The 26,461-nt window shown below is 39.2% G+C and overlaps 1 protein-coding gene across 1 annotated transcript; it reads left to right on the top strand.

Moving 5' to 3' along the window:
- GNAT3 (guanine nucleotide binding protein, alpha transducing 3) lies at positions 1 to 26,461 on the top strand. Its single transcript, XM_009328355.1, is given in 8 exon segments — positions 1 to 118; positions 6,811 to 6,853; positions 12,396 to 12,541; positions 16,017 to 16,173; positions 20,118 to 20,246; positions 24,418 to 24,547; positions 24,754 to 24,907; positions 26,271 to 26,461. Coding segments are annotated over 8 exon segments (1,068 nt in total).

Below are 26,461 nucleotides of genomic sequence, written 5' to 3'. Positions count from 1 at the left end.
ATGGGCAGTGGAGCCAGTTCTGAGAGCAAGGAGTCGGCCAGGAGATCCAGGGAACTGGAAAAGAAACTGCAGGCAGATGCAGAGAGGGAAGCCAGGACAGTCAAACTACTGCTGTTGGGTAAATAGAATAAAAATTGTTCATAATGCTTTTCCATTGAGGGGTTATTTTGCTCTGGAATTACATTTCAGTACAGTGAATTTCCCACCTCTCACTATTTTATTTGAAGAAGACAATCCTGTTATACATGCACAAAGTGTTCTCTAGTTGTGAACACTCATGAAGCAACCAGTTAAGTCACAAGGAACAGGTTGGAAATGGCCACGTCACTGCATGTATTCAATTTTAAATATTATAAATCCTTGACTTTGGAAAGGTTTGAGAAATGAATACCTACTGTTGGAATAAATGTTATGATGCTTACTTACACAGAATGTAGCACAGCCTTTTTTTTTTTTTCATGGATCTATATGCATTCATTTACAGGTTTAAGTGAGATAACTGGTTGCACAGAAAATCTGCAGGTATCACAAGGTATTGATAGTGTTTATTTTCCAAACTGTTGCACTTCATTTTTTACAGAGGCAAAAAGTGACACGGAAGGGCTTTTTTCGATGTATAAAAATGATATTGTGGAGAGTAGAATGGAAGGTAATGAAATGACATGAATACAGATGAATATTCTCACAGACTACTGCTTCTAATCCACACTATGATCGATTTATTAACAGCCGGTGGGTGTAATGGCAAAAGAAAAAAAAATTTTTCTTGATATAGTTTTATTCTTCTCTCTTTTTTTCCATGGTACTGCGTAGCCTACAAGAAATTTCCAAGAGCACAATAACACTGCCACCATCTTAATATTTTTCTTCTAACAGTCTGATGCCTGCTATGACAGTTTACATTGGTTTCACCAAATGAATAGATAAACAGCCTTTGATCATTGAAATGTTTCTATTTTTTCTCTATTATAACCACAATGCTTACAAATGCTTTTAAACTGACAGTTACTCAGACTTAGCTAGAGCCCTTCGATAAAGTAAATCGGCTTAACTCTGTTGTTTTGTATCTTATGCAAAATGGCTATTTATACCTGCTGAGAATCTAACTATTATTATTAATAAAGAAAGAAGAGAAAAACACAGCCATGCAGCTTTCTCAAATAATAACAGGTAAGTAGCAGTTTGATACACTTTATGTACATCAGTATTCAGATTGCAGTTTACAAAGCTTTTCAGTCCAGTGGAGAATATCAAGATTTTGTGTACCACATTAATACAAAATATTGCCCCTACTGAGACAAGCTTGAGTTGGTCAAAAAACAGAATAATATTTTCATTTAAACTTTCATAAAATTTCAATACTTTCTGTATACTCTTACAAAAAGGAACTGGCATATTGAGTTAGAACCAGGGTCTATCTACTCCAGCATCCTGTCTCTGACCTTATCCAATACTGATACATGAGGAAGATGTAAGAAATCCTTTAAGAAGAGTTTATAGGATAAAGAGGAATTTGTAAGATAAAGAGAAATTTATAAGATAAGCAGTTTCGTGATATATTTTGATCTTCAAGCCTTCATGTCTTGGAAGTAGTACTGGAGGCTGTCTTACACTAGGACACAAACTAAGTTACCCCTCCCAGAACACATGTATGCATTTAGTATTAAGAACTTCAGTTTTTAATGTTTCCCAATGTATATAATCAGTCTTTTTCTGACACTATTAATATCACATTCTCAAGATAACTTCAGTAAAATACTTTGAGATTAATCACAAGCTATGTGAAATAGACTTCTAGTTCATTCTTTTCAAATCTGAACATATTTCAGTTTCATTAACTATACAAGCACTCTTTTCATGAGACAAGATGATCATCAGAATCTGAAATACTTTTGCTGAAGTCTTCTTTATAGTCTATATTTCCATAATATCTTCCTTTATTCATGTCACACATGATAAAGATTCAAATTTGTCAGTGGGTAAGGTTTTTGAACATTTTTTCTCCGGGTAACTGTTATGACAAATCACAAAGAACCAAAGACTTGGTAAAAAAACATGGGGGGGAAGGAATATTATAGACAACAGTTTGAATTTTCTTGTTCTTAAAAAAGCAAGAGGTGAATAAAACGTGAGTGCCTTGAGCCTATAGCACAGCTAGAGTGAAAGTGTCTCTTGAACACCTGGAACTACAGCTGCTGAAGCAACGTGTATAATGGGCACCATATAGCCCCTTCCATAGTCAACCAGTGAAATGGCCAGATAGTAGAGGATTGAATCTACTGTGTTCAGATCTGAGCCTGTTATCTTTCCATAGCTCCGAGGTGGTCTCAGAAATTATTCAAATTTTACACTTCATAAATCAAGGGCAGCCTAGTCCTACCCTAGTCCTCGGTTTCGGCTCATCCAGACCACATGTTGCCTCTATATTACAGCCCAGATGTCATCATTATTTCTTTTGCAGTAGGCAGATTGGTAGAAAATACTCAGAATGAAATAGATATGTATATCATAAGTTTTTCAGTGTGATCATTATGCTCCTACCCTTAAAATGTAAAAAAAAAAGAGTTTTCTGACCATTTCCTGAGAGAATTATTTAATAGCTAGTCTGGTCTCTCTGCATCCTCCAGTAGGTCCCTTTACAAAAATGAAATTATATCCAGAAACCAAAGACACCACAGTTGTTTATGTTAAATTCCATGATCTGGGCAAACACATTATCTGTGTTGAGGTGATAAGTTAAAGTTTATAGGACATGCACATAAAAACTGCGCATATAAACTGGGGGAGGTGGAAAATTGTGCCACTTTCTGCTGTTCTTCACAAGTTGTCCAGGAGCCAGGAGGGTTAAGTCATCTGTGCCAGGCGTTCCTACGTTGTCAAGCCCCCCCGTCCACAAACCTAGCCTATACATATTTATACTGCCAAAAAATCAAATTGTTTTATGAGTCTGGAACAAACTCCAAGATGAAAGTTTTATTTCCTTTGTATCAGGGCCATATCTTGCCTACCGCATCACACGCAGTTTATATACTTTGTAGGAGGCCAGCTTGTAATTTATTTGTGTGCAAAGTACAGCGCACATTTGAAATGTGGCCAAAACAGCTGATGCTCACAGTGATGTTTCACAGAAATAAAAACTTAGTTGCAGTTTAGATAATCATTAAACTTTGAACTTATTTCTTTTCAAAGTCCTATTCCATGGCCTCATTGTCTACAGTTTTCAGTGGCAGGACAAAACTCACCCTCATTTGAGCTGGTCATCCTCAGCTCACTTTACTGAGAAATACTCACTTTTAGGGCACGACTGACCCAATTTAATTTAAACATCTGCTTCAGGGTGACAAAAATTGAAGTTGTTTGTTTGTTTGTTTGTTTCAGTTTTAGTAGCAAATATTTTTCTCCACTGACTATAAGAGGTCTCTGATAAGTAGTCTGAATGTAGAAGTTTATAGTATAGATATTTAAAACCAGTTAAATTGATCAGTTACTGTAGTACTGAAGTCAGGTTAAAGTTCCTGTTATTAACACCTGCACTGGAACAATGGAAGGAAAGACTCTGAGCACAAAGATGGCCCAATAATCCTATTGACTGGAATACACCGATTTTCTTTTCTTGGGGGTGGGGCAGCATTTAAGGACCTTATTCCCCCAAAAGGCTTAGATCTTAGATCTTTTCTCTAGTTTCTTTCTCCCACGGAGAAAGTTTGTCCAGTTTGGTAAAAGGACCAGAAAGATATAATTTCCACCCTAGTTCACAGTTTCCAGAGCTCTGAATGGCACAGACAGGGCTCAGGCAGAGGTGTGAAACTTTTTCTGATTTTAATTTGAAGATTTTCTTTTCCTGCTTTTTGCTGGTTTGTGTCATTTTCAGTGGCTCTTGTGACAGGTTTCAAACAAAATATTCAGGCAGCAGGCTTTTTAATTTTCTTACCTTTACTTCTGGAAACTGTCCTAAACCAAACCTTTACTTCTGCATAAATAATAACTGTAAAGAGATAATAACTTTTGCTTTGAGACACAAAAGCAGCTTAATATATAAAAAGAACCTTCTTCAACAGCTCAGCAGATGCTAACCTTGAAAGGGGCTTGTACTCTCCCCAGTTTCCACAACTATTCAAACAAATTCTGCTTAGAAAAAACCAGTAACGTCAAGTTGCAGCTGAGGTCCTGGGTTCTGTTCTCCTTTGAATTCCAGAGATTATCACCGGCTTTCAAGCCGCCTCCAGTTTTTTCTCTATTTCTGCTCTGTCTATATGCCTTGGTGGCCTGCAGGGAAGAGGTCAGGCAGTCCCCAAGCAGTGGGGCAGTTCACCTCAGGCTGCTGGGGGATGGCTCCTTTGCAGCTCGGTGCCTGCAGCCACGCTGCACGGCACTTCTTGAGTCTCCTCTGCAGCCCCAGCGTGCCTAGAAACGTAAAGGGCTTGGGAAGTGGGGGGGTGCAGTCTGAAATATCCAAAAGAAGAAGAGAGGCAGGTCACAGTCTGCCAGACTGCTGTGTGTATGGCACCACACTGAAGGTGGATGTGGCATGCCACAGGGCATGGTGAAAGTGATCTCTGGGAAGAAGTATGGGAGCAAACTTCCATCGGCCTTACTGGCAGTGGGGACATCTTTCAGCTCCCAGGAGCGGGGCCAGAGTTTCAACCACTGACCGAGATTCCTGTGCCTTTATTTTCTGTGCCTTTATCCATCTCAAGGAAATTTGGCATCCAAATAGAGGTAGAGAAACCAGAGGTAAATTTGAACAAGTGAATTCTTAGACACGTGAAATGCAAAATACAGGCTATGGCATATTATCCCTGGTCCCTATCAGGCTGAGCAATAAATCTTCACAGTGACGGAGAGTTTTTCAAAAGGCAATTAAACTTTCCAAGCTTCAAGACAGGACTAAGTTTAGCCTAAGTTCTCGTCTTTCATTCAGAAAACCTGGGCCTGATTATAATTGACCTTTTCACTGCCTCCTAAAGGGAAGGTGCCTTCAGATCCCCGTGCAGTCACGTAAGGGCTATCATGACGCTCTCTTGCTGCCGTTTCTGCAAGCGGAAGGCTACTGCGGTGGGTGGAAATGCAGCCTTGTCCCTACTCTCCCATCCTGGGGCCCTGGCCAGAGGAGCAGGCTGCACAGGAGGGGGAAGGAAGAAAGGAAGCAGGTGCAAAGTAAATTGTTTCTGACCCATTTCCTGGGGTGCAAATGCTGCTACAACTAACACGGTACTCCAGAGTAAAGCCAAAGTCTGAGAGTCATCTGTTGTTTAGATAAAGGCATTACTGGATCATAAATTAAAGATGAGCAGAGGTAGAAAAATGCACCCAAAAGATATAAATTATGCCTCCCACTCTATTTTAACTTTGCCTTTCAGTTCTGGAAGAGAGGTTCATTTCTATATAATGTTTCCTGGCAGCTTTCCATGAGGTGAATATATGAAATCTCAGCACAGCCTGCTCTCTTCCCTACAAAAAGTATAGCCACCTTGCTGACAGGGCTTTACCAAGTTCTTCAGAAGGGCATTGAATAGATGATGTACGGCAAATTTGCATTTTTTCCAAACTGTGGCAGATGGCAGCATCAGCCCATTTTGCATAGGCTCATTTTTCTCTTGCACTTTCTGCCATTCACATCATGGGCTTTAGAAAATGCTTTGCGTATGGTTTACTGTCTGTTGTGATTCATTTGAGTAAATTAATCCCTGTCATTTAAATGTTATTAGTTTTACAAAATCTGTTTGGAAAGTCTGTGATCAGTTTGTTGCATTCACTGAGAAGCCCTCAGTTAAAATAGCTATGCCCCAGATTTCCTCTTTTGTCAAAAGTATTTGACACCATCCAGTGAGGTAAATGATAACCTGCAAAGAGAAAAGCAGTGATGAATCCTGTCCCATGGATTCACAGCCAAAATTAAATCCTCTCTTCAGGTACTTTCAAAATCTGGCTCTTGTTTGGCAGTTCTTGCCAAGCATGACCACTCTCACTGACAAAAGTTGAGATGATAGTCACTGACACCGATTTCCAGTGGAGAAGGTTTGCATTGTGATTACTCACTTTGCATGAGATAAGAAGGGCAAATTAATCGTACATAATCTGACCAAACCTATGCCCTAGTTCTGCAACTGGCTGTGCAAGCAAATGCCTGTACCTCCCTGCCAGCTATGGAGATTTCCTGCAGAATCGTTCCCAAGCTGGGTCTGTGGCACTGCTCTGCAGGTTTCCCACTTCCAGCCGCATCACTTCATAGCAGAAGACCACGGGGCAGAGGAACTGACAAAACACCGGTGTCAAGACACTTGCTCATGTGCTGCCTCTGCATCATGAGCTAGACCACATGCAAGTCTCCATGCTCTGTTTTTCCAGTTGCTCAAAGATGCTGGCTAAAGGGCCTGGAACCGGCTGGTTTGGCTTACAAACGGTCATGATACACATTAAATGGGCAGCTACAAATCATGTAATGAACGGGACACTGTCAGAAGCTGTAGTTTGTTCATGTCTTTCTGCCCATCTGCCAGAGATTAAATAAAAATATGACCCATATTTTATTTCCTTGATAATTAAAGAGTCTATATATTTCTCTTAATTGACTGAATGTTCCTTTCTTTTCAAATATCCCTTTCCTTTTCAGAATTCAGAATCCGTACCAAGATTTCATTCTTTTTAAGTCTGAATGGACACTAGGGAGGGTTATAGTTAGTACAGTGGGGATCTAAAACATCTGTATGTCTCTTCATAGATACAAAATTCTGTGTTGCAGAGAGCTATTTTTAATACTTGCTACTTATCATGTATCAATCACATCTTCTTAACATTCCCCTTCTGCAGGTGCTGGAGAGTCAGGAAAGAGCACTGTTGTAAAGCAAATGAAGTAAGTATATGAATATTCATATCAGTTGTTGAATCTGGTATTTGTAGTATAAGCTATCTAGCAAATGTCTTATTACAATATTTATGGTTATTTGAATAAAATGCAAAGAAACATCATTCAAATCAAGTTCTCATTCAACCACATAAAGAAAAATACAAAGTGACTAAGACACACAGCTGGATTCGTAATCAGATCTGTCTGATCAAATCATGCACTGGTCCAACTCCTCAGTGAAGACCAGGGAAGCTTCTTCATCGGCTTTGGTAGGAGTTACAGTACTGTAGTGAGAACATGAATGCATAAGACAACCAGCCATGGCAGATCCACCTAGCCTAGTCCTGTCTCCTGCAGTAGCTAATGAAGGATGTTTCCAGATCATCAAACCAGACAAGCAAACACACAGTAATACTCGCGCTAGACACCCTGATAGTATCTGATGATCTGTGACTCAGGCACTGTCGTGGTTTAACCTCGGTTGGCAACTAAGCACCACGCAGCCGCTCGCTCGCTCACTCCCCCCCCTCCCGATGGGATGGGGGAGAGAATTGGAAAAGCACGTGAGAAAACTTGTGGGTTGAGATAAAAACAGTTTAATAATTGAAATAAAATGATAATGATAATAATATGATAATAGTAATAATATACAAAGCAAGTGATGCACAGTACAATTGCTCACCACCCGCCGACCGATGCCCAGCCAGTCCCCGAGCAGCAGCCCCCCCCCGGCCACCTTCCGAATGTCCCTTTGGCCAGTTTGGCTGTGCCCCCTCCCAGCTCCCTGTGCATCAGTCGGTAGAGCATGAAAAACTAGGAAGTCCTTGGCCAGTGTAAGCACTACCTAGCAACAACTAAAACATCGGTGCCTTATCAATTTTGTTCCCATCCTAAATCCAAAACACAGCACTGTACCAGCTACTAGGAAGGAAATTAACTCTATCCCTGCTGAAACCAGGACAGGCACCATCCTGAACCAGAGACGATATCACTGTGTTTAATAGCCCTCAGTTAATTCATGGCTGCGTTTCTCCTGAATCTTTTTTGAACCAATGTAAACTGAGAACATTGATAATATTCTACGGCAAGTCATTCCACAGTTTAATTACATACGATGTGAATCATCTCCCTTTGTTCAATTTTAATTTGGTCCTTATTAAAGTCATTTGATTTCACTGTATTGCAAGAGAAAATACTGAAGCATTCCCATTGAATAATAGCGCAAAGTTTTCTTGTTTTTTTTTTTTCCCCAAACTGTGCTCTGTAGATCATTCTTGGTCTCCACAGGCTTATTCCAGCTCCGGCCAGAGGTCAGAAAGATTGTTCTCAGGTCTCCCACAGGCCAGGTGAGAACATATTTAGCCGCCAGCCTACACAGTGAGCAGCTGCTACCCATCATCCAGCATGGGTAGGGACAGTCATGAGAACTCCTTTTAGCACAGAAAGTATCACCCCAAAAAGTTTTCATACAGTAATCAAGCTGGGAAAAAACAAGCTCAAATGCAGAAATCCCTGTTCAAATTTGGACTGAGTATCTGGTTAGGAAGATCTTGTGACTGCACCATAAATCTACTACAAGAATACTTGTAGATGTTTGTTCAAAATGCACGTGGTTCCACACAGATTGAAGTCAGTAGCTTTATTTCCCCTGGCTTCAGAGGAAGGTCAAATGTGTGTGTGTGTGTCTCCATTTATAATTTACTATCACAATATTTTCACATATAGTAAAACAGGCTAAAACTAAATTAATTCATGTTATTCATTTAAGGGTAGCCAAAATACTAATCATGTATCTGGTTTAAATAGATAATCCACCTGAGTTTGAGAGATCATACTTACACAGGCAGCAAAAATCCTCCTTCACTGTGCAACCTGCTAAAATATTGCTGTTGTATCTAGTCTTATTTTCATAGACAGTGTCCAGGTCTGCTTCCTAGAGCAGAAAAAAAATCACACAGGAATTGCAACTGTTTAGACATGACCCCACTTTGTAAGCACCAATCTCTTCCTGTCTAAAAATCAAGCAGACTGTTTTAAAGAAATCAGTAATACTATTCCAAATTTATGTTCTCCTAACTATGTCGTATATCCACCAATGCATTTTAAAGAGTGAAGTGAAGAATGTTATGTCATAAGAGCAATTTTCTACTATTTAAACAGCTCATTTTGTAATAAGACAGATTCAGAACCATCCATCAAATACTTTGCTAACTTTTTTCTTCCAGTTAAATGGTGGGTAATTTTATTTCTGTTTTGAGTTCCAATCAGGAGACCCTCCTTCAGCAAACCATTGAAATGTATTGTGCTGAAAGCTTCCACAAGTAGAAGCAGATTAAAGATGTTCCTCTGAATTGAGCACTTTAAGAAGGCTGATAGCCCTTAACAGCATTGAGGAGGTGGCAAAAAAACTGCAAAGCTGAGAGTTATCTTTAAAGCCCTTGCATTTATGAGCCGTCAACCTGATCACAAATATGAATTATTTTACAAGAAAACTGTTCATGAAAATTATCATTTTTCATATAAAACATCATCTTTCTGTCACAACAAAAGACTTTTTTTTTCTAAAAGGGAAATTTTTTGGAAAAAAATTCAGTTATTAATTTTCTCAGTGAAGCATAACATTTTCTAGAGAAGACTGATAGCTGCTTACAAAAGAAATAATTTTGCTGAAAATACAATTTTCCATCAAAATCAGGGTAATTCTATTCCTATTAATATAATTTTCTAATTCATAAACCTCATTCTTTCCAGACTGAATACTTCAATCAAAGTTCAATCCTTCCACTAAGCTTTACGCAATATTTTCTGATGCTCAAAATATAGATATGCTGCAAGGCCCTAAAAAGGCTAGAATGGTTATGAGGGATAACTAAAAAGGAAAAAAAAATATATGCTTCTCTGGAGCTCTGTGCTTCTGACTAGATCATTTCCAATGTGTGATCTAACTTTTTTAAAACCAAGTTGAGAATTTCTGTGCTATGCCCTAAGTTAGCAGTACAAACCTACTACAAACAATTCAGCAAAGGAAAAGGAGGAAACAAAATATTTAGTAACTCATCATGCCTGTTGAGATTGAATCAACTCCACCTAGCTGGTGAGAAGCCCTCCTTGCGTGAAAAAAAACGAGACTAACTTTTTTCTTCCAATAGAAACATAATTTAGATATTATGACTGGTAGCCTAACACCTCATGCCTTCAGTATCCTGCATTTATTTTTTAAAGGTTGTTTATTTTTTCAAGTAGGATCAGGGAACAAAATTTTCCATTTGCTAAAATGCTCCTTCTGGCCATACAAGATGTCAGCCTGTTTTACCATCCTTCCTTAAGAATGATAGATCTTTAAGAAAAGCAGCAAAATTCACTACTGATTTAACAGGCTGTCTAATGTACCTTCTGCCAGAGGACATAAACATATTATTTAAAAAAAAACCAAAACAACCAAACAGCAAAAACCATGAAAAAACTCAAGCAAAACCAAGTTTTCTTTCTGTAATTGTAGAACCCAGTTTTATTTCAGACTCTCATATTTTCTTTCTCCCTTTGTTCTTCAAAGGAAAAGCATGAAAACAACATATAAAATAGCCATCTCTGCACTGTGTTAGGGCCTTTCCTTCTCTCTCATCCCAGATTTTTGCAGCCACAGGCAAAACATCCATCTTTTCCAGAAATCCTGTTACAGGCACCGCTGTGAGACACACAAAGTAGTTAAAGCAAGTTCACGTACTTCATAGGGTTTGAGTTTCTATGTATTTCATTCCATTATTTATAGAAAAGCTGCTGCTTTCACAGGTAGTAAGGGTAAGAGTGAGAGGAATATGCTGAAGTACCAGTGCAAGGTTCAACATTGATGGCAGCTGAAATTATTTCCTGTAAAAGCTGATCTGACCCGCTAAGGGAGGGCACCCACACCAGTGGGGAGCTCTGGGCTCCATGGCACTTCACAAACAGGACATTGCTTAGGCTGTCCCCAAGCAGCAATCCAGACTATCCAGTGCACTATCATGGAGCTACGTTAGACTCCACCAAGCGAATAAGCCTCCCCTCTGAACAATTCTTATTATTTCATTCAAATCACTGTTTTGACACAGGCACACGTGGATATTTCAGAGGATGGCAAAAAAGGGTTCCCTAGTATGCCAGACTGCATAACACAGATCGCCTTTTTCTTTCTCCCAAGTTCAATAGGATTCCTTTGAATCTTGCAGATTCGCTTGAAGTCATGCTGAAAACAGCATTCAAAAAATCGAAGCTTCAAACGGAGTTTACGGGTTTGCCTGGTCTAGCAGTGATTGGGGAAACATTTAGACAACCCTTTTTTCCTACAGATGCTATCCCTACGGACACAATAATGCAACTTTTGAATTTTCTGACATCCGTAAGTCAGAGAGATGTTAAGACACATTCAATTGTGATCTGGGTTTTGTGCGCGCGTGTGTGAGTGAATTATTTTCTGACAGGGCTGACTTCTCCCCTTGAAGGGAAAGTCTCCCCAAGACAGACACCTATACTCATTCTGGGCTACCTGTCAGATCCTTTCACATCACCCCTTTCTCCTTGCATAGCTCTGTCCAGACTGTGTCTCTGGCAAGAGACAGGGAAAATAAAACAAACCCCAAATCCCAGAAATTATTTATTTAAATAACCTGGCCTTCATCTCTGAACAACTGAGGTGAGGAAGAATAGACCCTTGGTTCCAGCAGCAGCCAAAGCAGTTTGGTGTCTGTTCATTGAGAGTATTGCTACACCAAAATGGGTGAAGTTTTCATCCTTTTTCACAACTTATGGAAAAAGATGTCTCTGAGACATGATATAATCTGCACACTGATTTTGGAGAACTTTAACCACATGCCATTCTCCAGTCAAGGAGGATTATGAAATTATAATCCCTCTGTCAGAATTAGAATAATTGAATTTGACTGCTAAGGTTCTTTGCCCTCTGGAATACAGGCCAAATATTCTGGAGTAATATGTATGTCCCCAAAGCCTGTGGATAATAACAGTAACACCTTTCAATAACTAGAAATTGTAACTGATGTACAAAGAAATATTAAAGATGAGGGACGAAGTACCTCACAGTGTAGAAATATTTTCTGCAATAATTTTTCTACTCTAGGTAAGATTCTGCATAAAAATGAGAATGATTAAACAAGCAATGTGACAGCCCATGACTAACGTAGATCCAATAATAAAAGATTTGGGATCTAAGTACAGCTATGCATCTTGCCCTGTATCCACAGGAATGGGTCTGGGTCTTGTTCTGGATTCATACATTATCTTACGTTGACCCGCAAGGCAAAAAACCAATACCTATTCACTCAGACTGCGAAGTCAAAACCTAGCTCATAAATTTAACCTCACGTAGTTGCAGAAACTGCTGTTTACCTGTTCCAGCAGAACAGGCAGATCAAGCATTGATAAATCCTTTCCCAGGCCCAGATGGATCCAGTTCTTTCTCACACTGACCACAAAAGCATCTGATCCAGCTTTTCATTACTTTCTTTTTTTTTAATGCATCCCACAAACCTTTTGTTTTCTATTTTTGCACCAGGATCATCCATAAAGATGGTTTCACCTACCAGGAACGCATGGAGTTCAGACCTGTCATTTACAGTAACGCAGTGCAGTCTATCCTGTCTATCATGAAAGCAATGACTAAGTTAAGAATCAGTTATGAAAACCCAGCTAGAATCGTGAGTATGACACCCTTTCTCTTGAAATAGGCATTAGAATACAATTTTTTGGTAATATAATAGTAGAGACTAGTAGAACAAAGAGGGTTCAGTACTTGCTTTATGACAGTGGAAACTAAGTACTGCTTGAGTTATATGTCACCAGATGTCCTTACTTATTTTTATTTTCTCAAGACTGATGCCTGAGGTCAAACCTTTGCATAAACTGCCGTTTTGTTTGTTACAAAAGAAATGTTCAACTTGCAAAGACATAAGAAAGAAAAAAAAAGAACCTTTTCTTAGCTGTTTAGTCACTTATTTATTGCTATTGGGAAATGTAATAAATATTTCCCTTTTATGAACAAACCTTGAGGCTCAGCCATGTAAGGAAGGGTCATCTAGACATGTTGGGAATATTTCAGTTTGGCATTGCTCCTGGCGCAGAGACCTCCCCGTTGCACGGATGCAGCACTGGCCCATTGGCACTGCAGAGAAGCGGAGTCTGACCTTCCTGACACGGTTAGCAATCCTACGCACAAGCACATAGAGGAAAAGCCACAGTAAGAAGACCTGCTATCTTCTGGCAGTCACGCTGAATTTTCAGGGACAGAAGTAAAGGACAAACACGTACTTTTCTTCTCAGTGTAATGATTTAGTCTGTTGCCTGTAATTCAGACCTTGCTGAGAATGTCTCAAAGGCCTGTCAGAATATCAGCTGATTCCAGTTTTGGCAAATTCTGCCCCTTCCCTAGAGGTTTATCTTAGAGGGAATTACATCTGCTTATCTGAAAGAGCTTTTCTTGTTCCAGAAGTCTACATTTCATTACAATGACATGTGGTACTTTGACCTAAAAAATTATAAACAATGCTTCAGAGGTTACTAAAGCTCATACAGTCACTTGACAAAATAGAAACTAAATGTTTTCTTCCTGTATTCTTTTAAGGGTCCATGAACGCCAGTCATTCAAACAAACATAACGGTGCCCAAAAGCGGCACACAGAAAATAGGCCCATGTGAATGTGCTGCAGCTTGGCCCGTCTCCTCAATTGTGGTAGACACGTGTACTGCATAAGGACCCATCTACCAGTCTACATGGCCTAAGACAGCTGGACCTTGCAGCACCGAGCCACAGGTCCTGGCTCAGCCTCTAATATCCACTACGTGGTCTAGACTCTGTTTGCCATCTGTAACTGAGCTACAGGCACCTGTGCCCCTCTACTTCAGCCTCTTTTCTCAGTGCTGCCAGACTTTGAGAGGTTTATACATGTTCACTCATCATCTATCACCTATGCCAGTTTCATAGACATTATTTTCAAGGGATTTCACAGCCTGGGGAATGGGGAATTGAAAATTTTTGTTAAAAAGCCCAGTTCATTCCTTAGCATTACATATAATGAAATGCAGAAAATACAGCTTTTGTGAGTTTATCATTTATAGTACAGTAAGCCCACTCTTACTGTCCTTGGCAGAATAGGCCTCTAGGAATACAGTTGAATAAACCTGTACAAAGCATTTCCAGTGCCTGCCTTCTTTTCCCCCAGAACCACATAAGAGCAACCTGGATGTGAGTTTTAAAGAAAACAGAAATTTTGGTCACATTTATTTGAATCACCACTAAACTTTGCCTTTTCTTCCAAAAACAAACTTAGCTTATATATTCTGTAAAATCATAAGCCATTTATGAGCTTGAGTTGTTTTGATATAAGCTTTGATTTCAGCTGGACTTTGTTCTTGCTGTGTTCTAGTCCAGGTTTAGCTGCTTAAAGTTATCTAGCCCAAAGACTGGGCTTATCTTGGGCCCGAAAGCAATGGGTTTATCCATGTTCCAGGACTGCCTGCAAATACCTCTTAGTGGTCCTGAAAGCGCCTCAGCACGTAATTTTGAACAACATCTGTTCTGGGGAGAGAGGTATTTTTTTCTTCCTAAAGTACCATTGCAATCTATTTTTAATATGAAAATCATCTGAAGTCTGTCTAAATGCCAGAGATAAACAAAACATTATATAAATCAGGGTTATGATAATCTGCTGCTATCTTCCTTTTTTACGTAAGCATCAAAATCCACAGTTGCCGACTTTTGCATAATAATCACTGAACATTTCCCGTACACCTGGAAGCTCTGAGCTCAAGACTTCTCATTGTAGGCTATTCAACCAACAAATCCAACATTGCAGGAGGATAGCTATAATCATTAAATGATATGTGATATCTTGAAGGAGAGAACATTCCAACTCTTATCTTGAAGCTGAACAAATGTGCGCCCTGGAGAGCAGCTCTGGAGGCAAATGAGGGGCACACATGAGAAAGCATGACTCAGTTCTGCTGATCCTGGCACCGAGTGAGAAGATGGGGCTGTAAACAGAGCCAGTGTTGTTTAATGTAGAAGGGAAACTGTACGGCTGTCCTCCTTCCTCTTTCAAATGAAGGCAATTCTCTAGTGGTTATTTTGCCCTTTTTGTTCTTTTTCTCCATGCTAAGTCAATTTCTCCAATAATTTAGAAAACCTGCAGTGTTTTATTTTTTATGAGTCTCTGACTTTTACAAAGTTTCCATGAACTGCAATTTCTATTGAAACATAAAGATACAGTACATTCCTAAAATAAATTTGTTACAAATCATTGTGAAGATGTTTTCTATTTTTGAATAAAACATACTCCCTGCCAAAACACTGTCTGTCAGAATCCATTTATACTTTTGCAACTATTGACTGCAAGTCACTTCAGTTGTCTACTTATACGGCTAGGAAGGAAACATTTTCTATAATTATCCACTGCTGTGACAGTGTATCAAATGACCCTATTTTAATCATGCTCTTTATTTACAGTACATTCCTAAGCTGTTAACCACTGAAAAGAAAGATTTTTAATGAAATAGATTACTTGAAGTCTTTTTTGATTGACTGCAAAAGGAAGAAATTACAGAATAATACGTTTAAAATATTTGGGATTTTATTCAGTTACAGGTTTCTTCTTCCCCAAATAAAAAAAACATATGGGAAATGCATTCACTAGTTATATTCACTTTGCCACATTTCTCACGGTGGCCAAAAGCTAGATTTTTTTTTTTTCCAAATACATTCAAAAATATATTTAGCTATATATTTCTGCTTTGATATAATTATAGTATGTTTAAGCTTTAAATATCCTTTTTAATTTAGTTTTTGATACCACACTACTCTCTCTTACAATAAAGCCTTCCTTCCAAGTTGGATCTTTTGTGAATATCGATGGTAAGATGAAACTGAGCTCTTGTATGAACAAAACAAAACAATAAGAAGAGGAAAAGTCTGTGTATCATGATTTAAGTCTAATCTTGGCACTAACTAAAGGGAAGTGAGCTTGTAAAAGGACGCTTACATGCACAGGCGAGTACAGCTACCTGGAAAAATCAGTGAAAATGAGAAATTTTGCCCCTGCAACTCATTGTAAACCAAGCACGTCTTCAAGGAGGCAGAGAGGCACAGTGCGCTTGCACAATATTTACTGCAATTTCTCTTTAGGAAGATGAAAGGAAGCGTGTGCCATGGCAACAACTCTGGAGGATGGCGACATGTCTTCCGAATTGGTTGAAATCATCAAACAACTGTGGAGCAACGGCGGGACCCAGGCCTGCTTCGCAAGGGCAGCGGAGTACCAGCTCAATGGCTCGGCAGCCTAGTAGGTGACACCAGCTGCAGGTGCTGAACAGCTGGCTATTACCAGAACAGGCAGCGTAGGAAGGCTTGCACAAGAACTCTTCCTCACGTGCAGAATAGCCTATGAAAATTATTGCTCATTAACCTGAGAAAGAATTAGGCTTTTTGCTAATGTTTATAATATAGTAGAAACGTTTAACTGAAGGAAACAACTGAAAACAAGGAACAACTTGTTTCTGTGAGTTTGTTTAAACTGTAAAAAAAAAAAAAGCTACTCTTTCTCTAGGTAATTCTAAGATTGGCAAAATGAGGGAAAAGGTGAATTGAAACAGCTTAGGTTTTACCTAGAGTTGTACTTTGAATGTATACATTTCAAGCTGCTAATCTTAAGCTGGAGAAAACTATAAAAACTTTCCTGCAAACTAATCTGGCCGCATGGACGGGTGCTCCCTGGGCTGTTACTGTCTCAGCATCCAGCTGGTCTTGGCCAGTGGTGCTGCAGCTGCTCTCCAACCTGATGGCCCCAGTTCCCTTTCCGCAGCCTGGGAGGCGGCAGGCAGATATGCAGGGGACTAGGGCTGCTCAGCTCCGACTCCACGAAGGGTCACCATTCAGCTGGGGTACATCTCCTAGCTTAGATGTAGTCAGTAAGCTTAGACTTTTCAGGAGTCTCTGGTTTGGTTGCTTCTAAGCTATTCTTGCAGGCTAGAGTGGTCCTGCTCTGCTGTTTTCTCCCTAAGCTCACACAAGACCCAGAAGGGAGATGCCACCTGGGTCGGAGTTTGCCTAGAGTGCATTAAGTCTGACTCTAGACCTGGGGCAGAGGGTTGTTCCAGCTGAGGTCCATCTTCCAAGATCTGCAGCTGGAGGTTTCTCTGCTCCTGCAGCTCCTCCTACAGGCTGAGGGCACCTGCAAGGTGAAACCTCACAAGGTGTTGGGTGTCCCTTCTACTCAGCAGGGAAAGGCATGATCCAAGTCTGGGCCAGGAGCCAGGCAAAGTGAAGGCAGTAATAGCTCACTAATTGTAGATAGTAGAAAGTATTAATACATGAAAATATTAAAAAGTCTTCATCTCTTTATATCATCAAAACAAGAATTAAGACCTTTCTGCAAGATACCTAAACAAAGAAAATATTGCCTGTGTTGATCTGTGCCTGATTTGGCAGTATTTTATGGCAGCCTTGTATTTCTATAGGAACAGTACAGAGCAATCTTTTGTTTCCTAACATATCCTTTCTGACAGGCCACACTGCAGTTCCCAGCACTAAAAGACTGTAACAAGTCAGTCATCATTCTTAAAAGGCAAAACACTTCTTGAAATAAAAAAAAACAACAAAAAACTTAATGCGGGGAAAAAAAAATTACCTGTTTACCAGCTAACATTCTAGTGCGTACACTATGCCTGGCAGATTAGGGTTTTTTGCCTAAAAAGAAGATAGGATAGTCTAAAGTAATTCCCTCTCAGTGTTACGGGCTGTGTCATGTTTTAACCTGCAACAGGTTTCAGTATTTAAGGGAGCTAGTACAGACTGTAAAGGAGCCAATAATCATTATTTATTGCTAGAATTACATTAAAAACAACAGTGATATGTTTTTCATCTGCTTGAACACTTCTGAAAATCCTGCTAATCCTCTGTCTTCATCTTTCAGTACCTGATGCTTCTGAAAATCTAGACTTTGGCTCTGAACCACTAAAATCAACTTAATTTTTGCCCTTGCTGCTGGGCTTCTAACGATCAGGTCAAAACCAGCTAGAGTCAATCAACCATCTAATGTTACATTTCAATTTTTTTTAAAACTAAACCCCTGTTTCTCAGCTCCTGTGAATCAGCTCCTACACAGAGTATTGATTTATACTGTGTAAACTCTTACTTTCTGAGGTTATCTTCTCTGAGTCTTTTCATTATTAATTCATGCTAATGAAGTTTGATCACTGCCTTTCCTCTGTGTGTTTTAATTGAAAAAAAAATGAGATCTTCTGAATAATAGAAAATCCCCTGCATGTCAAATCTGGCTGGAATTTCTTCCTTAGACTCACCTGGAATTAATCCTGTTTTAAGATGGAGTGATGCGCAAGGAAGGGGCAAAATCAGGATTATAAATTGTGACCTTAAATGTCATTGTATAGCTACCAGTAATACATGGTGCTTCTTGCTTGCTCAGTCATTTGCCTCTCAGGGTAGGATTTGTGTCACCTAATTCAAGCCAAGGAAAGATCAGGCATTTAGACTAACCTACTAGTTTGCGTTCCCTCTTTTGCTAGTGGAGAGCCGGCCTGCAGAGTGTCCCCTTGGAGCTGCCCACAGCTCTAGGAAGAATCTGAAGATGCCTCTCTTGCTCCATTAGCTAGATAATTAACTTGGTCTAATTTTTTAAGCAATTACAACCGGCTGTGTTGAATTGAATTTAGGTATTTGTGACTAAGAACTATCAGATCTTTAAAATGAATTGTATATACAAGTGTTTATTTTAGTGCTTACATGCTTTATCAATTGCAAAATGTCTTTTGTTTCTGCCTTCCACAAAGGCGAGCTGAGATGAGTTTGCCTCAGGCCCTACTCAGAGAACCAGAGCTATACTGCATTTTTTTTTTAAATAGATTGTTTCCTGGACTCAAATAATGGGCAAACATTGAATTACTCAGATCAACTTCAGCATTCCTTGCTGAGTTGATTCAGTTTATTCAACTTAAAATAAGAAAATGCCATTTCCAAGCATTACTTACAAATCTCCATATGGAAGATTCTAGCTTTTTTAAAATTTATTTTATTTTATTTTATTTTTTTAGTTACAGTTACATTAAATATTGCAGACAAGAATGATGAGCTGTGAGGTTTGTTTTGGTAGTTGCCTGGTTAAACTGAACAGAAGAACTTCATGCTGGGCAGACTTTGTGTTAGAGAAGAAAAAAAAAGGCATGAAGCCTAATAAACATTAGAGAGACTGTGTTTTGTTGGTCAGAGACAAGAGGCTACAAATGGAAAGGTGCCAACTGGGACACTGAAAGCTTGAAAATGCTTCAACTATTGCATGTGGTTTCTTGCTTTTGGCTTTGTTCTTTATTTTAATATTAGTAGTTAAAAGGTAGGAAGTTACCCAGATATCACCTCTTCTTTTCCTTTTGTTAATTCCTAACGTCTTTACACAGATTCCTAGGCCAGCCAGTAGGATTCATAGGCTCTGTCCAGCCATCTCGAGAAAGCTGCGTGCCCCTGGAAGAGACAGGAGAAGGGTTGGTGGTAGCACAAGAACAGGCTTCAAAGATCTGGTTTGGATTCTCATTTCATGCAGATTGTCTCTCTGTATGCCAGAAATAAAACCAGATAATCCAATCTTTCCCAGGGGGTTGTGAGAATACTAGCCTAGGGGGTCCTCAGCTTCATTGAAGCTTGATTACATTTGATCAGAAAATATATATTTTTTAAATTATCATGTACCTTCCTCTTGTAAACTGATAGGTCTGCAGGGAAAACAGCCCCTACATGTGAATTCCTCCAAAATATTACGCCCTCCCTTTCACTTAGGAAGGAAGATACTGTTATAACAGGTCTGATAGGCTGCGATAACTTCTAGTCAATCTGCTCCTGAAAGACGCTTGTGGTTCTTCCCCTGTGGTGGCAATTCCCACTTGCTGAAAGCAAATGGACAAAACCTCTTTCCCGACAAGGTGGCTTTTTAGCATCCCTGAGGAAAATAAGGATTTTCCTGAACTGAAATTCTCAGAAAGATGTTTATTATATACAACTAAGTTACACTTCTATATACAAGGAAAAAAAAAAAAGAAAAAAATGAAAGGCTCTGGATTGTGGATCTAGGTTGTACATATGCCATTATATACCAATAGTATTGTATTTAAATGTGTAATTTACATAAAATATTTAAAAGCGGCTCAATATGAAGTGATTATGTAATGTTCACTTCACCCTTTGAATTCACCAATCACCATTTCTTTTTACCCTCCTTAGTTACCTCAGCGATTTGGATAGGTTAGCAATGCCGGACCACGTGCCTAGTGAGCAAGTTGTTTGGCACTCCCGAGTGAAAACAACGGGGATTATAGAGACTCAGTTTTCTTTCAAGGATTTGAACTTCAGGTACAAAAGCCATATTTGACAGTTTTCTGTGGTTTTATCTTTCTTAAGTATTTTCTTTCAAAGTTGTTGACCTATTATAATATTGGTAATCCCACTGTGATATCCTTGAATCCACTCTTATTTAATATTCTGAAACAGCCAAAAAAGCAAGACATTTTAGTACCAGTACTCCAACTTTAAGCATATAATGGACCGTTAAGAGATCTCAGAATATCAGGTTCTAAAAGGACATTTTTACATATGTAAGTGTCTACAAAGCATTATTTGTATCCTGCCATTTGAATAATTGTTTGTGACATTTATGAAATTTGCCTACCTAAATGTTGTCCTTAACAGCATGCAAAACATTTGATGACTGCTAATTTGCATGCACTCTCAACCTTTCACTCTCTTCTTTTGAGAACAGAAATAACTGCTCTTAACACTGGAATGCATTACAGTTGGCAAAAAAATAATAATTTCTGTCCCATGGGAAATTTCAGTATTAGCATGCATGCCTTCATGCTCATTTAAGATGAAAAGCAAAATGTTAAGAAAAAAAATCTTGAAAATAATGTCTCTGAGAAATTTGACTGAAAATAATTGACACTTTCAGATTTTGTTATGCTTGGTGAACCAATTAACAACATCTAATTCCACAGGAAAATGTATTTGAATGAATTATGATAGCTTCAGTGTTCTATAATGCTTTTCTCTATGGACTGAATTCCAGTTAATTCTTAATTTAAAGGCTGGGCTGCATACTGAGGAATGTAGTCTAGACAAGAAACTGTCTGTAGACATAGATACATAAAGCACCAGGATTATAACTTTTACATTTCTCATTGGGCTTCTTTTTTTCTCCTCATGTGGCAATTAAACAACCCCCAAACCATCTATGCTACCACCCAGATGCTTTGGCACAACGGAGATTACATATACAAAATAAGATTCTGAAGTAGATGCCCTACAAATAAATTATTATCACCTATTAATATACCGATCACTCATGAAAATTCAGCACTTACCCACAAACACTACGGTGTAATGCCATAGACACCATCTTCTTTTTCTCTGATTAACATATTGCCAGACAGCTTTGTACATTGGAAATCTGAGCACCTTCAGTTAAAACCCCAGTTTATGTAAGAAATAAATACAAAATCAGGACGGAGAAAGAAATCATCAGAATGCAAACCCTCTTTGACATGAATGCTACCAGTCCTGACATTAGAATATCAGAATTGGTGTCTAGGTCCAACTGAAATGCAACACAACTGAGAATTAAGTTACCTGAGTGTCTGTAAACAAGAGGAAGGCTCCTAACGCCACCACAAACACAAAAAACCCACTGTACTCAGCCTCTCTGCTATGCACCGCGGTAGTGTTATGTGAGTAAATTCATTGGTGGTTTTAGGCACTTAATATGAGGGTAAGACACTACAAAATAGTCTGAGGGTTTTGAGCTGCTATAGGGATGCAGAGCAGCTATAAATCCATCTTAACCAGCTAGTTACTGCTACTTTGCATCGCCAGAGCAATGCAAAACAGCTGGGGGATTCTGATGACTCTGCACTTAGTTTGATAAGTACCATAGAAACATCTATAAAGAGAGGAACACTTCCACATTCAGAGTGAGTTTTGGTTGATGTACTTAAATGAGACTTGGGGTGACAAGCCATACATGGATAAAAAGAAGACATGAACAGATGCCTCATTCACTAAACACTTGTCCCCCTTCTGAACTGAATGAGGCAGAAAACATTTTGTATCTGAGCAGTAAAAGTCTAAATTCCAGTACTGCTCCAGGGAACTGAATTACAGTTGCACAGACAACAGGTCTTGTTATTTGCTATCTTCTTAGTGGTTACTTTGCTGGTTTAGTGTAATTTGGCTTTCTCTTGCTCTTCAATTTATTTCACTAATGTCGGCTTTGATTTCCAGAACTCAGAACATGCTTAAATATTTTTAAAAGAAGGTCTGATCTTCATAGGTCTTCTCCTGCTGTCACTTCCATTGATGTGCTAGGGAGAGTTCGACTGAAATCAGGCAAGCTTTATTTTAGTCTTCAGGTCTCATTATGTGTACCATTAGGACAAGTGATATATATCAGCTAGTCCCATATCTGTAGCTAAGTTTTCCAAGAGCAGTGTTGGGAAAATATAGAGCTTTCAAGACTAACTTTGACTGTCTCAGTAAAAGAAAAAGATCATCTCAGAAATACATTTTCTACCGCTCACAGAGGGACTTCAGTTTTACATGTGCATATGTTAAGTTCTGGGCTGACATGAGGAGAGCTAAGCAAACTAACGTTAGTACAACAAAAACTGCCCATAAGCATTGCCTCTGGCCTTGATCTTGTCCTGTTTTAGCTGACTTCTTATGAATATTCACAGGGCCATATGCTAAAAGCTTGCAGGAAGTGAATGCAGATTCATATGATTATGTATGCTTGCGAAACTTTACTGCAGACTAAATTTTGAAGCTTTTTTCCCCCCATAACCCTGATTTCAGACTTACACCCCACAAATCAAGGAAGACACGTAATGGCAGGTGATTTTGGGGCACTAATTGCAGCCAAAAGTCAAGATGCTTTATTCATACTCACCTCACTCTTCAGTAGGCACACTGAACTCAGTGAAGGTATGCCTGGAAGAATGCCGTTACTGTTATCAAAATCTTGCTCCACAACAGCTTCCTGATTTCCTAATAATTCACATTTATAGACACCCAATGATCAGACAAAGAGATGAAATGTACTAGAAAAAAATAATTTTCTCTAATTATTCCTCAGCTGCAGAAACAGTTCATCACAAGCATTGGGAGGGGTTTCATTTCTTCTAAGCAGGATGAAAAATGTAAACAATAACCTTTGTTTCCATCAGCTGCATTGCTGATGGTGAAAAAAAGAGAGGATCAATATACTGCAAAAAATGGTGTTTCAGTAACAAATTATTCTTGCTCTGTTTATTACTGACATGATTTTTTCATACTGAATCTCAGTATTTTCATTGTTATAAAAATCGAGTTGTGTTTAATTTTCAGATACTGCAGGAGATACATCCAGAGCATTTTCTTGAAGGAAGGGATAATGCAATAGGGGATTAGGTTTTATACAGTTTTAAGTACAACAACAGGCAGCACAGGGAAAAGTCATGCACACGAGGAAACAGAAAAAGTAAGGGTAGGGTAAATTTGATTTTTTACATGTTTTTTCTCCTTTTTAACGCACTTGAAAAATGTTCAAGTCTGGCACCTTTTATGTCAGAAAAATAGTGAAAAGAAAGCCCTATCCCTTATCACTGAAGAACTGCAAATGTAAGTGGGAATTTTGAAAGTTAGTGCTAAGCAGAACAATGGTAGCTTTGATGACAGCTCCATCTCAGTTGGGCCCTAACTAGGGGCCTAACTACGTCCCAGCTAGGTATGCTCAGTTGGCTCTGGACCCCATATAAAGAGTCCATAAAATGTTCATATGACTACGCAAAGGTAGTAATTTCTGGCAAAGACTGAAGGTAACTAATGCAGAGGAGGACAGCCCCACATTTTCCTCTCTACAAATGAAGGGATTCCAGCTCCCCACGAATTGCTGCTCAAAGAGCAACTAATGAGATCGATAGGGCAGAGACTCACACACACAGACGCATGCTGCGTTATACAGCTAGCTAAGTGATCGCGCCAGGGCAATGATCAGATGACTAAAGATAGATCTACACTAGCCAATTAAACATAACCACTGGGTCAACCCATGACCGGCTTCCAGTCATACGCCTTATTGATCAATGTGTCAGTTCACTACAAGCAAAACTATGAAGTAACAAATGACTGTGGATTTCAGGGTCTTCCGTCAACGTTTCACGTATGAACTCTGTCCTGACTAAATCCTTGCCTGCAGGGCTTAGTCCTGCACTCAGCTCTTATGCAGAGCCCCACTTCCTCAACATGGGCGTGCCACCCATATGCCTTCCTATATGCAGGTATTTAAGGCTTTACATTTCATTTTATGCCCACTACCAAGCCATAAATAATACATAGTACTACTTGATCTGTTGGGATAGAAACAGACCAATATTTGGAAAAGCTGGATATTTGATTGTCCTTCATCTCCAGTTGCACTCTGCACATCAACAGCATGACTACGTCCTTATTAGTTAGTGCTTTACATTGTACATATGTTATTTTTTCTGCAAAGAATGTTTGATGTGGGTGGACAGTGATCAGAGAGAAAAAAGTGGATCCATTGCTTTGAGGGAGTTACTTGCATCATATTCTGTGCTGCACTCAGTGCCTATGACATGGTTCTGGTGGAAGATAAAGAAGTGGTGAGTCAGAAGAGACAAACAACCCTTTTTGCTGCTAAGTTTTAATGTACTCTCTGATGGCATATCAGAACTATTCCTGTTCCCTGATAACTGTTTAAAGGCTATTATGCTGTATTGGTTCTTGCCAGTAAAGAACATTACAGTAAAAGTGACATATGGGGATGAGATTTGTCAGTCTCTCATGTTTACCTTTTGCATCTCAACAGAACAGAATGCATGAAAGCCTTCAGCTGTTCAACAGCATCTGCAACCACAAGTGCTTTGCAGCCACTTCCATTGTGCTGTTTCTAAACAAAAAAGACCTCTTTCAAGAGAAAATAACAAAAGTTCATCTGAATAGCTGCTTTCCTGAATATAATGGTAAGTTTGGGGTTTTCAGAAAAAAATACATTCAGATGATTAGCATAGGCCATGCATTAAGGACTGAGACTTAGACTCAGGTCGCCTATATATAACCGTTTAAATACTAAGCATCTTATCTAAGCATCTAGCCTTTCTCTCAAAAGAATAGTATGGGACAGACATGGCCAGAATCCAGTTCGTCTCACCTACTCATGATGCTTATCCTAGGGTGGGGTCATCTCTCTCTGGAGATGCTTATCTCTCTCCATTGGCGGTAATAGAGGAAGCTGAGAGAACTAGAAGTTTCAGATGGCTGAAGCGTGGTGTGATGAACCCAGCCAATATTTCAGTAGAAGTCAGTGGCTTATCACTCAAACACACCATAACTGAATCCAAGTTTTTTGTCCCGATTTTGAAAACCCATTCCATACAGGAAGTCTGCCTCTTTTTGTATGTCACAGTACTGTCTACTGGAAATAAAAAACAGCAGCTATTCCCAGCTGATGCAAGAGAATATATGAGGCTATGTCAGAAAGTGCCAGAGAAAAACCAAAATCTGTCGGTATTTTAGTATTAACCTAATGTATTTGGGATAGGGAATGTCCAGAATGAAGCATACTTAAAGCAATATTATTATTAGAAGACGGGTTCTGTGCACTTCCTGAAAACCAGGTCCTCCACTCCCTTTCTCAGGACACATCAACACAGCAACCCAAAATTGCTCAGTGCTTTACTGGGATAATTAAACATTATGTGCTAGGCTCAGTGGAGCTACGCCACTTTACACTGCCTGAGGCTTCAGACAGGATGGGAGCCAGCAAGGGCTCTCAGCAGCAGCCTGCCTCCAGGAGTCTCATCCTGCTCCACACCTACAGCGAGTCCGCCGCACCAGTGCTCACACCTGCTGTTGTTCTAAAGGAGTACCACCGAAAGGCAGAAAAGCTGCGTGAAGAAATTATGACTGAATAGAGAAGCAAAATTGGGACAAAACGAAGATCTGTCTTCATTTCTTTATCTCTTCATTTTCGTACTTCCCAACAACTTTGTCTGCTATCTACCTGATTCCCTTTGAATTTATGCTCCTTTTTTCTTCTGTTTTTCTCACTTTCTGCTCTCTTCCTAAGGTCCTTAACTGTTTCACATTGACTTACTCAGGAGCATTTCACTTCAGAAATGACGGCTTCTGGTTAGGCATTGAAATTTAAATTTACATGGGCAGTTTAGATACAAAATTTTCATACCTAATGCATGAAGTTAATTCCCTTTAGAAAAAAAGAAAAGAAAGAAAAAAAGAGAAAAAAAGAATTCTTGTTTCTTAGCAGCTGTGAGGAAGTACCAGTTGAAATGTGTCTTCTCTTTCTTTTACTGTTCTCTCCACGAGGACTAAATACATTTGAAGATGCTGGAAATTGCATCAAGAAACAATTTCTAGACTTGAACATAAGGAAAGAAGATAAAGAGATTTATTCTCACTTGACATGTGCCACGGACACCCAGAATGTCAAGTTTGTATTTGATGCAGTCACAGACATAATAATCAAAGAAAATCTGAAAGACTGTGGGCTTTTCTAG

Source organism: Pygoscelis adeliae, unplaced genomic scaffold, assembly GCF_000699105.1.
Source record: "Pygoscelis adeliae isolate BGI_AS28 unplaced genomic scaffold, ASM69910v1 Scaffold267, whole genome shotgun sequence".
NCBI classification, from domain to species: Eukaryota; Metazoa; Chordata; class Aves; order Sphenisciformes; family Spheniscidae; genus Pygoscelis; species Pygoscelis adeliae.
Note: the sequence above shows the minus strand (reverse complement) of the source record. Positions and strands in the feature narration are given on the sequence as shown.